The 13,632-nt window shown below is 37.2% G+C and overlaps 1 protein-coding gene across 2 annotated transcripts in view; it reads right to left on the bottom strand.

Moving 5' to 3' along the window:
* GALK2 (galactokinase 2) overlaps positions 1-13,632 on the bottom strand; it is a 49,029-nt gene that overhangs the window by 12,467 nt on the left and 22,930 nt on the right. For both annotated transcript variants that reach the window (XM_009584734.1, XM_009584735.1), the window contains 3 exons: positions 11,902-12,000; positions 9,027-9,179; positions 3,775-3,985 (listed from right to left, as the gene is read on the bottom strand). In XM_009584734.1, coding sequence (XP_009583029.1) covers positions 3,775-3,985; positions 9,027-9,179; positions 11,902-12,000 — 463 coding nt within the window. The remainder of the gene's footprint in view (positions 1-3,774; positions 3,986-9,026; positions 9,180-11,901; positions 12,001-13,632) is intronic.

The raw sequence follows: 13,632 nt of genomic DNA, 5'->3' as shown, positions 1-13,632 counted from the left end.
GAGCTACACATGGCTGATGGGACTGTTAGAAATTTACAACAGGAAAAACTCACCGACGCAAAATCATGTAGGGGACAGTTTCTACCACCATTACTCATGTAGAATAGTACCCTTCTCTGTTAGGCATCCTGCTGATTGAACATGATGAGGGTGAAGGTTTCTGGCTCATAATGTATATAAGAAAATGCTGCCAGATGGCTTTAATTTGAGCCAGATTGCAAACCCCCTACTCCAAGTGGGGAACAGTTACTCTACTGAGACTGCTCAAGTAACTGTTTGCAATCTGGCTTTCTGAAAACAAACCAGGGGACGAGTCATTGCTGGATTCAGTGACCATTTAGCAGACACCTGCTTCGAGATTATGATAACCACTGGTTTAAAGTGATTTCTCCTCCAGAGGAATGCAAGCTTTAACAAGGCTTTTGCAACTAACCTAGACCATTCAGTGCCTGTGCCTAACCTGTGGCACACTCCAAAGGCCTGCACCCTCCAGGTAGCTGTAGGGGATCTGCCTGGAGCAGCCACCTCTCTGGGGTGCCATCCCAAGTAAACCATGTTTTTGTGGAAGCGGATGGTATGTTCCCAAATTTCTCCATGACATGGATCAGGCTGAGGCTGGAGTAGGCAACTGGACCCTCAAGCTAGGAAGAGCTCTTAGGTCTACCAGTTTGGAGGTAACTTCTGTTCTTGCAAGACAAGGGCACTCTACTAATGCACACGACAAAGCTTTATATATCCCAGAGCAGCCTGATAGAACATCTGAGAGTCCACCTTCACGTAGGCCTGTCTGTGCAAATAAAGTTGAAACTGTTCTTGCACTGAGATCAGCGTTAATACAAATTACTTGGCAGTGGGAATGAAAGGCTATTCAAGCACCACTCACTGAAGCTACAGCACAGGTTTAGAATTCTCTTTCCAGGGGACAAAGAGGAGGGCAGTTAAACAGCCAAATCCACACAGCAAAGGGATGCCTGCTCCTCCCATGGCAATTTTATTCCCACGTTTAAATGTGAAAATTAGATTACAATTTTATACATGAAAAGGAAAAATGGGGTTAAAAATACCTCATTTAAGAAGGAAAAAAACATTTCATGGTTAAAGGAATACACTGTTTTACAGGAGAATATCCTTTTGTGGTGAAGCTTATAAATACTTAATGTCCCACAATCACCACACACTAAATGTTCTGTGAAGCACTCAAGTCCAAGCCAAAATTATGGCATAGTGCACCTTAGAAAGTAATAAATATTATTTTTTCTAGAGATGTTCAGAAGCCACAAGTGCAATCCATGTGTAAACATTTGCAAGGGGGATTTAAACTCAGGATTTTGAGTTGGCCAAGGCACAACTGCAAGAAGTTTAGAGAGGCTTTATGCACCATCCATACTTCTCCAAACCTGGGGAACAAGTGGGCTCTGTACAGTGGGGAACTGCAGAATACCTGCCTATAAAAGGGATGCAAAGTTGCTGTGTGCTTCCAGACCTGGCCTGGGACTTGCCCAATGCCTGTCCGTACCGTTTTTCTTGCGGATGTGGAGTTTTTATCTGATCAGCCTTATATACTTACAAAATTTTATGTAAGTATACAGTACCATCACTGGAGGAGTAAAGGAGGGGAAGCTACACTTAAGACTAAAATAACATTTACATAGCACTTTCAGATCCTTAAACACGAGATACAATGCCAGTACAAAACATTATTTGTAACTATCACTGGCCTTTGAATAATAAAAAAATTAAAACTACTGACAATTTATATTCAGCCACAGAGAAAACTCAGAATCCAGTAAATGATCTAAATAGTAATTCTCATGCAAATAATTTACTCTTAACATTATTTCATCAGAAAAATTGATAAAATGTGTACAAAGGAAGAAAGATACCCTAAATGTTATGGTTCCTTCTTCATGTTAAACAGAAAAGTTCAACAACATTCTGAAACTCTCTGCAGAGATTACTTATTTGTTGGTATGTTTTCTCTCACACGAAGAAGCCAGGCATTGTCATTTAAAATATAGTGGGAAAGTAGAGGGGAAAAAAGAAAAATATTTTTGTCAAACAGCCTCTGGTTTTCCAAAGCCAACATAAAATGTAAGTTGTTTAGTGTGTAACAAAAACAAACAGTGGATTTAGATTCCTTCTTTCTGTGTCTGTCCTGTTTCTTCTTTGCATATAGTTTTACAGAAAACTGTTATTTAATTTTATATTGTACATGCAAAGAGGCTTTCAGCATAAGCCATTTTAATTGGCCTTATCAAATGAAATCATGGTCATGCAAGTTTAAGAGATTCTGTTCAGCAAACATCTGCAAATGCTATTCAGAGCCACAGTATAAAATTTCCTTTGAGTTTCTTCTACAGCTTTCATGTTTAAATTTTTTATCCAGACTTTGGTTTTTGAAAAAAAAAAAAATCAAAATAACCTGTATAAACAATTCAATTCTACAGAACTGTAGAATTTCGTTTTATAAACCAGGTATAAGGAGTATAAACATCTGTAAGTTAATAGTCTTGTATTTCTTCGTGAAGGCGAGAGTAAAGGGGACAAAGTAAAAGATTTACAACCTTGTAGTTTTCCATGAAAATGTTGCAGAGTGCAGGTACATGGTACAGTATATTTCTCATTTACATGCAGCACAGAGTTATCATAACTCTTTCTACGGAGATAAAGATTGAGGTATCATATTCCATGCTGGTACCCTCTGGCAGTGTAATTAGACAATAAGATTGTTTCATACTCTCTGATAGCACTGGGGTGCAAAACAGGTTCTAGATTCAGGACCTGGTCCTTGGTCAATATATAAAGCTTACAATCATTCCAGATATACAGATTATTTAAATATAAGCATCAGTGTATACATAGATATGTTACTGATTTATATACATCAAATATGTATGTCCCTGAAAGCAGTCTGGGGAAGGACTGGCAAGGATAAAACTCACCTACAAAACAGTAGAAGTATTAAGGCCATAGAACGGAAACAAGGAAGTAAGGATTATTTTAGGTTTTTAAAAAAAGATTTTGATCTCAATTGGAAACCCGTTATGAATGCAAATTATTTCATAAATGCTCTATTATTCAGTAATATTAGCAACTACTATATGCATCCAGGATCCATTCCATGTGTGCCAATGCTCATGACTACATGGCATAATCACAAGCAATAATACATAGGCAATACTTTAAATAGTATATTGTTCACCTCCACTATCATTTTCCTAAAAGAAAAGAAAAATACTGATAGTGACAGAAACTTCTTCCTCAGGAGAGACTTAGATGACTTGCTGCCCAGGGCATGTTTTATGAAGTGATCGTGTATTTATCAATTCAAAAACAGAAACACAAGCTCCATCTATGCTGGTCTTTAACACTAGTTAAGGGAGAGCAAACAGGATTCATTTTAATGATGCTGTAACCATCCAAAATGCTTAGGTTTGTAAGAGCTATTGCCTAAAAAGGAAGCCTAGTTTAGACTTTTCCCTAGAACAAAAGCTGGGTTATTTAGACATGACTCTAAAACAGCACAGGTTAATCTAAAATACTAAGTGGTCTGCTACTTCTACCACGTTAGAAACAGTTCAATCAAAATCCAAGTTTTGTTCTATTTTAAGTTAAAAGTTAGAATGAAAATCGTGATATCAGTTCTCTCACTTGCCCCCCAAGATTCTGGGGAAGTATTCTGGCAAGACTTCCACCTGCGCTACTTATTAATACACAAACTTTTATATAATACAAACATTGTACACTAAAAAACACCATTTCATATATGCTTACCATCTTGCGTGTTTTGACTAAGGATCTGAGAGCGGAGCTCCTCCAGGCTAATTCCCAGGCATTTACAAATTTCCTCTGTGCTGTAAGGCTCAGGATGTAATACCTCCTCGACAATGGTCAGCATTTCCTCTAGGCTAACTCCTAGCTTGGTTTGCACATCATGGAGTCTCAACATTTTTTTCCAGTCCAAGCCTTTTGACTTTGAGAGAAGCTAAAATTAAAAAAAAAAAAGCCTTCCTGTTTAAAACTATTTAATTGTCCATAAGCACCTTTAAGACCCATTTGCTCCTTTCACTTCTTAATTGGGAACCATCAGAATCTACTTTCTATCAGTGCACAGCACATAATCATTATATTTATCTATGAAAGGCCTGTGAATGACAGATATTCTTCCCCCAGATCAGATATTGTCTGTAAAAGCCCTACTGGCATTATTTGTTTGGTATCAAATCAGTGATTTATCCTTTTCCATGGATGTTGTTACTTCAAGCACTTATTAACCTTTTACAACCACATTCAGACAATTGCTTATACAAATGCTATGATACTGTAACACTGTAAGTCCCTAAGAAGTCTGTTTCTGTACTGTTAAAATTTCCTCTAACATTTAAAACTGACCTTTCCAATATGCTCCTGGAGTTCTCTGACGAACATTTGAGGTTGTTATTAAAACCCTTTCTCGTAACAGCCTTAAAAATATGAAAGTAGGCATAGGATTTGTGCTGGAGAATTAACCGTAACCTTTCTCAATCTCTAATGTTTAAAGTAAATTTTAAGTACGTTCTTTTAACATCCAATTTAAAGGAAGTTTTGAGCCTTACGGGAAGGTTACGATGTGTTAGTCAGAATCTGCTCCATTCCTACATGATTGCTATGATGTTAATTACTTACAGATATATCTGTTTTTCCCACTCCAGACAATGATATCATGCTTTGTGTATCTTTGTGATATTCTGGCACTTGACAATAGTTACTTCAACGACCAGAATCCTAAAAGGAAATATGTCAAAGAGGCTTTTCTCTGGAAGGTTGCTACATGTGTTGATGCTCTCGTGTGCCTAATGAAAATGTTGAGTAAAGCAGCTTTCCTCATAAGGTGGAATATTTTTAATGTTACTAATTATAGAAGAATATTAAGTGATCATTGTGGGATCCTACTGACATACCACCTTTAATTTCAACAGATTACTATAGAGTAAGACACAGATTAGCAGGTACATGCCAATGTCATTCTACTGTATTCATAAGCATGACATAACTTAAATGGTGCAGAATTGGAGGTGAGATTAAAGCTTCCAAGTATGCCAGATCAGGCTGTACGTTTGCAGAGAGTTTAAACCAATGCAGCAAGACCAGGGAACGAAATCCTTTTCCTATTCCTATCAGCATTAAAACTTCTCATCAACAGGGCCAAGATTTCACCCAGTATGTTTTGTTATTCTTTTCAATAAACACTGGTTTTGAGTGAGATTGGTTTGAAATCATTTATGTCTCAATTCAGCAAAGCCATTTAACTTCCTGGCTTAAAAAAATCATGGGATTTACATACACGTCTGTGAAAAGTATTTGCTTTGCTTTGTGCAAAGTTACAGCATGAAATTTAAGCAGAAGATCTGCTGCCCAGCTATCTGCTACAGATTCTCACCTTCCTGCTCTCCTACAACAGTGCTTTTGCAGGGGCTTTTCCAGTTTTGCTTTATTACCGTATATAAAAATTAACTACTTTTGGTGCCATCTAGTGACTTGCTAAGATTTATGTGAGGCTTAGTAGAGCAGAACAAACAAAATCCAATCAAAATCCAGATCATATGACTCTGTCGCCATCTAAAACACAGTTTTGTTCAGTGGTAAAGAAAGAAGCAGCACTGTCTAGTGGCTAATGCAGAAATTGGGGTGAGAAAATTTTCTTGTAAAAGACTGATTAAGTCACTTCTGGCCTGCTTTTCAAAGGCTTTGAGTACCTAGAACTCCACAGACCATATGTGATTGTATTTTAGCTTACTTATTGATAAGTTACAATAACAATTAGTGCTTTGTTTGTTTTACTTAAATACTCAATATCTCTTATGTTGGTGCATGTTTGTGACATGTTCTTAAATCTGCTTCACGGTGCTAAATGAATGGAAACTTTTTTCCTCATACTTTAATCCTAACGTTCAGCATCCCCTAGACTTTATTACAAGAAGTTTAACAGAACTAAGAATTTACAAAAACTAATGTTCTATAAGGCCACAAAATTTTTTCTACTTCCTTTTTTAATAAATAATCCCCTGTAGAAATACATCGTGTATTGTCACATCTGTTCCCATTTCTATACTTCAAGGGAGATGCCGTCTTTTAAATGACCTAACTACGCTGGGGTTTTACAGGTCAAATGTTCCACATGGAAACTGACCCCGACAGGCCAGTGGGCAGGGCTTTGTTGGAAAGGTCTATGCTGCTTATAACGAAGTTTCAATTCTAACAGCACTGGGAAAAATGTTATGGGCAAACAGAAACGGTTTTTGAAAATAATCTAGCTGCAGCAGCTCAAATTGTAATGGACACAGAATAGAAATGGGAAAAAATCCCATCTATTAAATGTACAAAAGTAATCCCAATACTGATCCCACAGTTGGGTATTTTCTTGATGATCTCTGACTAGATAGATTAAAGATGTGGACATCATCCAGCTGGCTCTTAACTGCCAGGATATAGCATCTGCAGCCTTTACTGTCCGTTATTATTCAACACAGGCACACTGGAGAACTGTAAGTAACTGGGAGGAAAACATACTTAGTAAATGATGGGACAAATATAAATAAAAGAAAGTCTGACTAGGAGTAAGTACAGGAATACTTAGCCCTAATATAGCAACATCACTTTCTTACACTTTACATTTCTATAATGTCATCTGAGCATTTTTCCACATTTAACACACATTAGTTGATTAACTATATGGCATTCCAGTTGCACGCATTCTTGGCACCTATAGCTGGCAGTGAAGTGAACCACACACGGTGAAGCAGGGGAGAGCACAGCATTCACTAATGCTCATATTCATCCTGCAGCACCTACTGTGCGACTTTTCTGAAGTATAAAGTACAAGTTAATTTCCTTTGGAATTGCAAGTGTTCTGCAGAACATAAGCGTCTTTAAACATACTGTTTAATGGAGTACAGGAAAGCACTCAGAGACTACAAGAAGAATAGCAAAAGAAAAAAAAAAAAAACAAGCAAAAGAATGACTGTCCAGGAGGGGAGGGAAAGGAACAGAACCTGAGAAAAATAATTTTTGTGAGGATGATCAAGAGCTTGCTTGCTGTAGGACAGACTGACATCAAAATGTTCTACACTAATGCCAGCAGGGATATGTTATGTTGGCATCTTTACTTACATGGAGGTTTCTCCAAACAGTATGAAATTCTAGAATGACCTAAAGCAGAAAGGGGGTAAAAAAAGCCTATCCTAAGGCACTTACCAATGAGAATTTCTTCCAAAGCATTTTTGCGAGGCCCAGCATGTTATTTCATAGTTCCATTAGCTTAATGGTGCTTAAAAGACTTCCCTGCTTCCACTTACATACCTGCCCTCCTTCACCCTACTGTGACCTGTTCCTAAAGACAGTCTTTTCCTGGCTCAACGTATTTTTATAGTGTGTGCAACTTTCCATCTGGGTAGCATATGTTTAAAAATAGACAGGTGTATGTTGTTAGTCTCCTTAAAATCAAGCATCTGCTAAAGGTACCTTTTTAGAGATTGCATCATAGCTAACCGGAATGTAAAAAAAATAATCTTTCCTTACCACCTTTTCAGTTTACTGCACAGGACCAATAATTTAAAGCAATTTAGAAAACTGTGATTCAATTCACAAAATCTGGTATATGGAACAATACTTCAAAAGGTCTTACAACTTAATGCACTTGTAGTTTGCCTTTCAGAATAGATCATCTGTGAAGGCTCTCTTTTTCTTATGCAAAAAAAATTTCCAAAAGCAGCTCTTCCTAAAATACATACTTAGTCAACTAACTATCCTAAATTAGAGGTTTATCAGTTATACCAGAACCAACACACAGAGAGGTCCTTACCTTGATTTTCTTAATGGCGTAAGAATCTTTTTATTAACTTCAGTGACAATAGCTTTAACTATGGTCACTGGTGCTCTTATTTTTACCATATCTTATATACACTTAAAATGCAGTTATGTTCTTTATACTTGAGTTTAAAGCCCATTTAAAAAGTCATCTGAAGTTTAGCTTCCCTCCTTGAAAAATATCTCAACACAGTATTTTATATTACATTTTGTCAGTATCTGATCATCTCTTCAACTCTCTTCTTTTTTTTTTTTTTAGCATTAACTATGGTAATATTTCATAGAATTATGATGCCAACAGGTGCTCAACGTACTTTTGAGTATTGCTCAGATTTTGGCCAAATATTTTGTGGCAAGGAGTTCCACACCGCAGTTCTTAAAACTTTCATCTAGACTTTGTGACCCAAATTCTGTTCTTTCACACAGCACACTATGTTGGGTATAACTGCAGTGAATCTTTATGCTTACTCCTCACTTAATCTAATCAAAGAAAAATCCACTGTATTCCTATAACAAACTCAAATCAAGCCCTACATCGACATATTCCTAAACACGTGGTCTACAAAATCCAGAATTAAATTGGAACTTGGGTGTTTTCATGTTCAAATTCCATACATTTTAGAGATAATTGCAAGCTGTAAACTGGCAGCGCAACCTAAATGTTGGGTTTTGATTCAAGCCTGTTTTTAAACTTCACACTGACATACATGCTGCTATTCAGCATTTCCAGTATTACTTCCAGGCCTCCAACTAGTAGCTTTGATGTTCTCTAAATCCTAGAAAATACACATCTATTGCCATATATACATATAAACATGTGACCACACTGGTTGCTTTCCATTATTTGTCATTATTCAGCTTTAACTAGAAACAGTATATCTTATTAACTGAGAATATTTTTTGCTGAAAAATAGATTTATTTCCTCCATTGAAATATAATACAAAATAAACTGAATAGAACTAAATCACATAATCTTCTATATAAGGGCACAGTCCTTGCACTTCCATTAAACTCAGCAGGAGTTCTGTTTCTGCAGAGATGGAGGTGTCTGGTTCTGGAAAGAAAAATGCTACTTAAAGTAGCACCTAGCCAGGTGTTAAAGACACGATTGGTCAGAAGTGGAAAAAAGCACATATTTAGATGAAGGTTTCATTAGAGTTTGACATAAGCCATACGTTACCTTTGTAGCCAGACGACACTCCATTACCCTAATATTGTAATGAGAAGTTGCTGCTTTATTCATTTCAACACAACTGTTAGCAATAACAAACGCTGCTCCACTTGGAAGTCTAACATCAGTTGCCCTCAGAGGACTGAACTCTATCAACTTGGCCTATTGAAAGAAAAATGAATGGTTAGTTTTAATTTACTACTAGCTAACAGTGCACTTAGTTCTATAAATCAAATGCAAATTTGCATGTTTTTTCTCTTGAAAATTCCAGGGACAGTTAAGGAAAGAAAACTGACAAGAAACAGTGAGAAAAGAGGTTTAACCTCATTGGCCAAGTTACACATACATTTCAAACTTTTCCCTTGTAGCTGGATTTTAAAATGTTTCCATTAAGTCTTTGGGTTTTTTCAGCATTTCACAGAACCCCACCCAACCTATTTTTCTTGCCTGTTTAAGACAACAGTTTTTCTTTGATCTACAGAAAAGTACCAGGCCTGGCTGAAGCTAATGTGCGTGCCACTAGAAACAAGGGGCTTCACATTCCCTTCCCCTTCACCGATGTCCATCTCCCCCTTAGTTTTCTGATTTTCCACTAAACCAAGATTAGTTCACTGAGGTACAGAATAGTACCAAAACCTTAGGACTGACTGGAGACAGTGATCATGTTACATACGGACAATCAAAGAGAGAAATGAAATAAAACTATATATAAAAATGTAATTATTGTCTCCTTCCTTCTGACATAAGAGACTGTCTTGCCTCACAGATGCCTTATACAGACTGCATAAGATGTTCCCAACATTTTGTGACCTTTTCATGGAATAAGCTAGGCATCCATTAATTAAATAATTCAGGATGTAATGTAATCAAGAGATTAAATTCACATCTGGTTTTTCATTGGGATAAGTTGTAAATCATGTGCCCTGCTTTGGCTTCCTAGAATAGACTGTAACTCTGCAAGCAGGGATGTCATACTGGTTTTGGCATCGTTCACCCCCAGAGAGTTCCTTGAGCAGCTAGAGTGCTAAATAAACAATGACAAATCTGCTTGTACATTATGTACAGCATGTGTGTTACTCCCTGCCATTGAGATTCTGGACCACGTCACAAAATTACTATCAAGACAGACAAGCTTGCTTACATTTAAATATACCCTTTAAGAACGGCTACATTAGATCAGAATGTACCACTAAGCTGGTCCAGTGTCCTGTTTCTGACAGTAGCCATAAATGGATATTTAGAGGGAATATAAAAATAGGACATATACAAAGCAATCTTTTTTGCGGGTATCTTTTTCCAGCTTCCCATAAGTAAAGATTACAGTGGTTATACTTACACTGGGAGACACAACAGACTATTATGTTTAATAGCTACAAATAGGCTAATAATCTATCAGTGTCTCCAAGAAGGTTTTTTTTAAACCCTTTTTAAACTTTTGCCTTCCACAATGTACGGTATTTCTCAATTTAACAATGAATGTTTTGGAAAAAAACAAACCCCAAACTTCCTTGTTTGTTTTTAACAAGCTGCTTGCTAATGTCATTGTGTTTCTATTAGTTCTTCGGTTATGAAAAACATTGAATTCTCAATTTACCTTCTCTTACTCATTCAGGGGTTTTACAGAGCTTCAAAATATCACCCTCAAAGATTCTTGTTTTCCAAGGTATAAAAGTTTTAAATTATTCAGTCAATGCTCATATAAAAAAATAGCTTTGATCAACCTCAGTATCCTTTACTGTAATTTCTCGTTCTAGTGTATTTTTTTTGAGATGAGCGGCCAGAACTGCATTCAGCTGCAAGTACACTGAAGCAAGGATATTTTCTGGTTTGTTCACAATTTCTTTTCTAGTCTTTTCTAACATTTTCTTTGCCTTTTTGATCACCATCTCTATATGTCAGAAAAGCCTCCACTTATATGATAATCTGTGTGTATGCCAGGAAAATATGCTGCTTTCTTCAGCATTCATGTAGCTGTGTGTTTACTACTAACAGTATAAGTGTGAAGGAAAAGTGTAGAGTAGGTACAGGTGATGTGAAATTGAAAATACATGTGTCTCATGATGGAATTAAATGTTTTGTGTAATTCTAGGAAATAGCTTATTTTCTGTATAAGCTTATCCAAGATACGGCATTAAGGAACAAAAGCTGTAGAGATAGAGTATCACAGTTATAAGCAAAGTAAAGGTGGTCATGAAACACTACATTAATTTAAATAAAAGTATTTTGACGGGTTTTAGGTTTGAACATTCGCAGTCCTGTGCACCTTCTGGGACAGTAGATGAACTCCACTGTAAATTCCACTGCAAGCACTCATGCATAACTCGGCAGGTCCTGTATATCATTGCTAGTCCACCTTCTGTCACCACGTTTAAGACAGCTAAATGCCTTCTACATCAGAATCCAGCCACAGAATTGTCTGGAATTAGCAAAACTGGGAAAAAAAATCCCCATTGTCTTTGTAACTGGACCTGGCAAAACTTCCTAGAACTGTTTGGTTATAAGAAGTTTCAAGAAAGCATTTTTGTAATAATTATCCCATTTGCACTGAATACAAGGCATACCGACCATTCAGATTTCATTATATGTTCCATGATGAATTAGCCAAATAGTGTGGAACCTGGTGCTCTTCTAGAGTACATCTTTCCCCACATCTTTTCTTTCCTCTTTCTTGCCATTTTCATCACCTTATTCCTTCAAACTTGTCATACTCGATTGTACACAATTTTATACATATAATTCCTGTTTCATTTGCATACCACTAGTGCTTATACTGCTTACTAAGGTATTCCAGTTTCTTGTCTTACTGCTAGATACATATGAAGATTTTTTTTGTTTACATAAATTAATATTACATTGTTAGTTTTGATTACAAAGATCCACATACAGTTCCTTCTTCTGCCAGAAAAGAGATCGACTGGTCCATTCCTCCACCTTCTGTGCCAATATAACGTTCACTCTTTGTGCAAATCTCTGCAAGTTCCACCTGAAAAAAACATTAACATGTGAACCGTCAGCCAAGGTTAAAGATGACATTCAGACTAGATATAAGGAAGAAATTTTTTATGATGAGGGTGATGACACACTGGCACAGGTTGCCCAGAGAGGTTATAGATGCCCCATCCTTGGAAATATTCAAAGTCAGGTTGGACGGGGCCCTGAGCAACCTGATTTAGTTGAAGATGTCCCTGCCCATGGCAGGGGGGTTGGCCTAGATGACCTTTAAAGGTCCCTTCAACCCAAACTATTCTATGATTCTGTGATGCTTTTATACTGCTTACATATGAACTACTGAGAAAACAAAGGAGATAATGATAGAGCTCTGAAACCATTGTCTCTCACACACCAAGTAGTGTAAGCTGGTATCAACCAGGATGCCACATGGCCCCATTTCCCTTTTGTTCTGAAGCAAAATAAAATCAATTATTCAGCCTCCACTGGACCCACCATAGCCAGATGCTTTTCAGGGTATCCTTGTTTAGACGCTTAACTCTTGTAGCTGTCCTCCTACCACCTTCCTCATTCACTTCACACTCCTCCATCCCAATAGCCAATATTTTGTTGATTTATTAGTTGAATCCACCTATATATGCATCTTGGAAGCTTACAGAAAAATGGCAAGTTATTACTTCATACTATTTTAATGCATAATCAGAAATTATGCATTGAACCAAACTCAGAAACCCCTTCTCACTGTAAAGACTCTAATCAGTGGTGCTTGTCATTTCTCCTTGAGATACTGCGCTCTGCTTACATTGTTTATCTGAACTAATTTGTAACTATATGTGATTTGCATTCTTTGGTGACGTTTTAATCATATCTTTATGCATTCTGATACCTGCAGGTCAGAGGATACTATGGGAGGGTGAAATATCACTATCATAACTGTCAAAAATACTAATTTACAATAAAGCTTTCAGCCATCAGGCCAAGTCAAAACAAAACATGAGAGAAGCCCTGACGAATGGTCAAAGGGCATACACTAGTCAAAAGGAAGTAGGTCGAAAGGAAAGCATCCGTGTCCCCATATTACGACCCCTACCAGTTTGTTTTTCTAAGCACAAGGTAACCGCAGGGAAGATGGGAAAAGAACTTTAGAAAAGCTGCAGTCCATTTTTCAGTCTGGCAGCAAAGTCAGATGCAGATTCCACACTAAGGATGTAGCATCACAGGACTGAAACAAGCTCACCAGCAAGGCAGGGACATTAGCCAGCACACAGCTGTAAAAGGCAGCAGATAGAGGCGGTAAATCACCATCCTAAGAGAGAGGTATGTGCAGGGTGCCTGCCTGCTTGCTCACTCAATTTCTGTAATGGCACCACAGACAAAGTTGTAAAATTGGTGCTTAGATCAATGTAATCAGGCTGAATTGTTTGCAAATGCACTAACCACCAATTTATTCAGCTGACAATGCAGTTATGGCCAATAAGCCTTAGGCTGATAAGCAGAAGTTATCAAAAGAACATTAACAAAGATACTCTAAACCTATGCAGACTGGATCTCTTTGAATCAAACATGGTAAATGACCACTTACAAGAAAAAGACCAATAATGAGAGGACATAGAAAGTACAATCAGCAAAACTACTCTCCTTTTCTGCACTGCCTTTCCTTTGTGTA

This window comes from Fulmarus glacialis, unplaced genomic scaffold (assembly GCF_000690835.1).
Source record: "Fulmarus glacialis isolate BGI_N327 unplaced genomic scaffold, ASM69083v1 scaffold23979, whole genome shotgun sequence".
In the NCBI taxonomy this organism is placed as follows: Eukaryota; Metazoa; Chordata; class Aves; order Procellariiformes; family Procellariidae; genus Fulmarus; species Fulmarus glacialis.
This window is presented reverse-complemented; position numbering and strand designations above follow the sequence as displayed.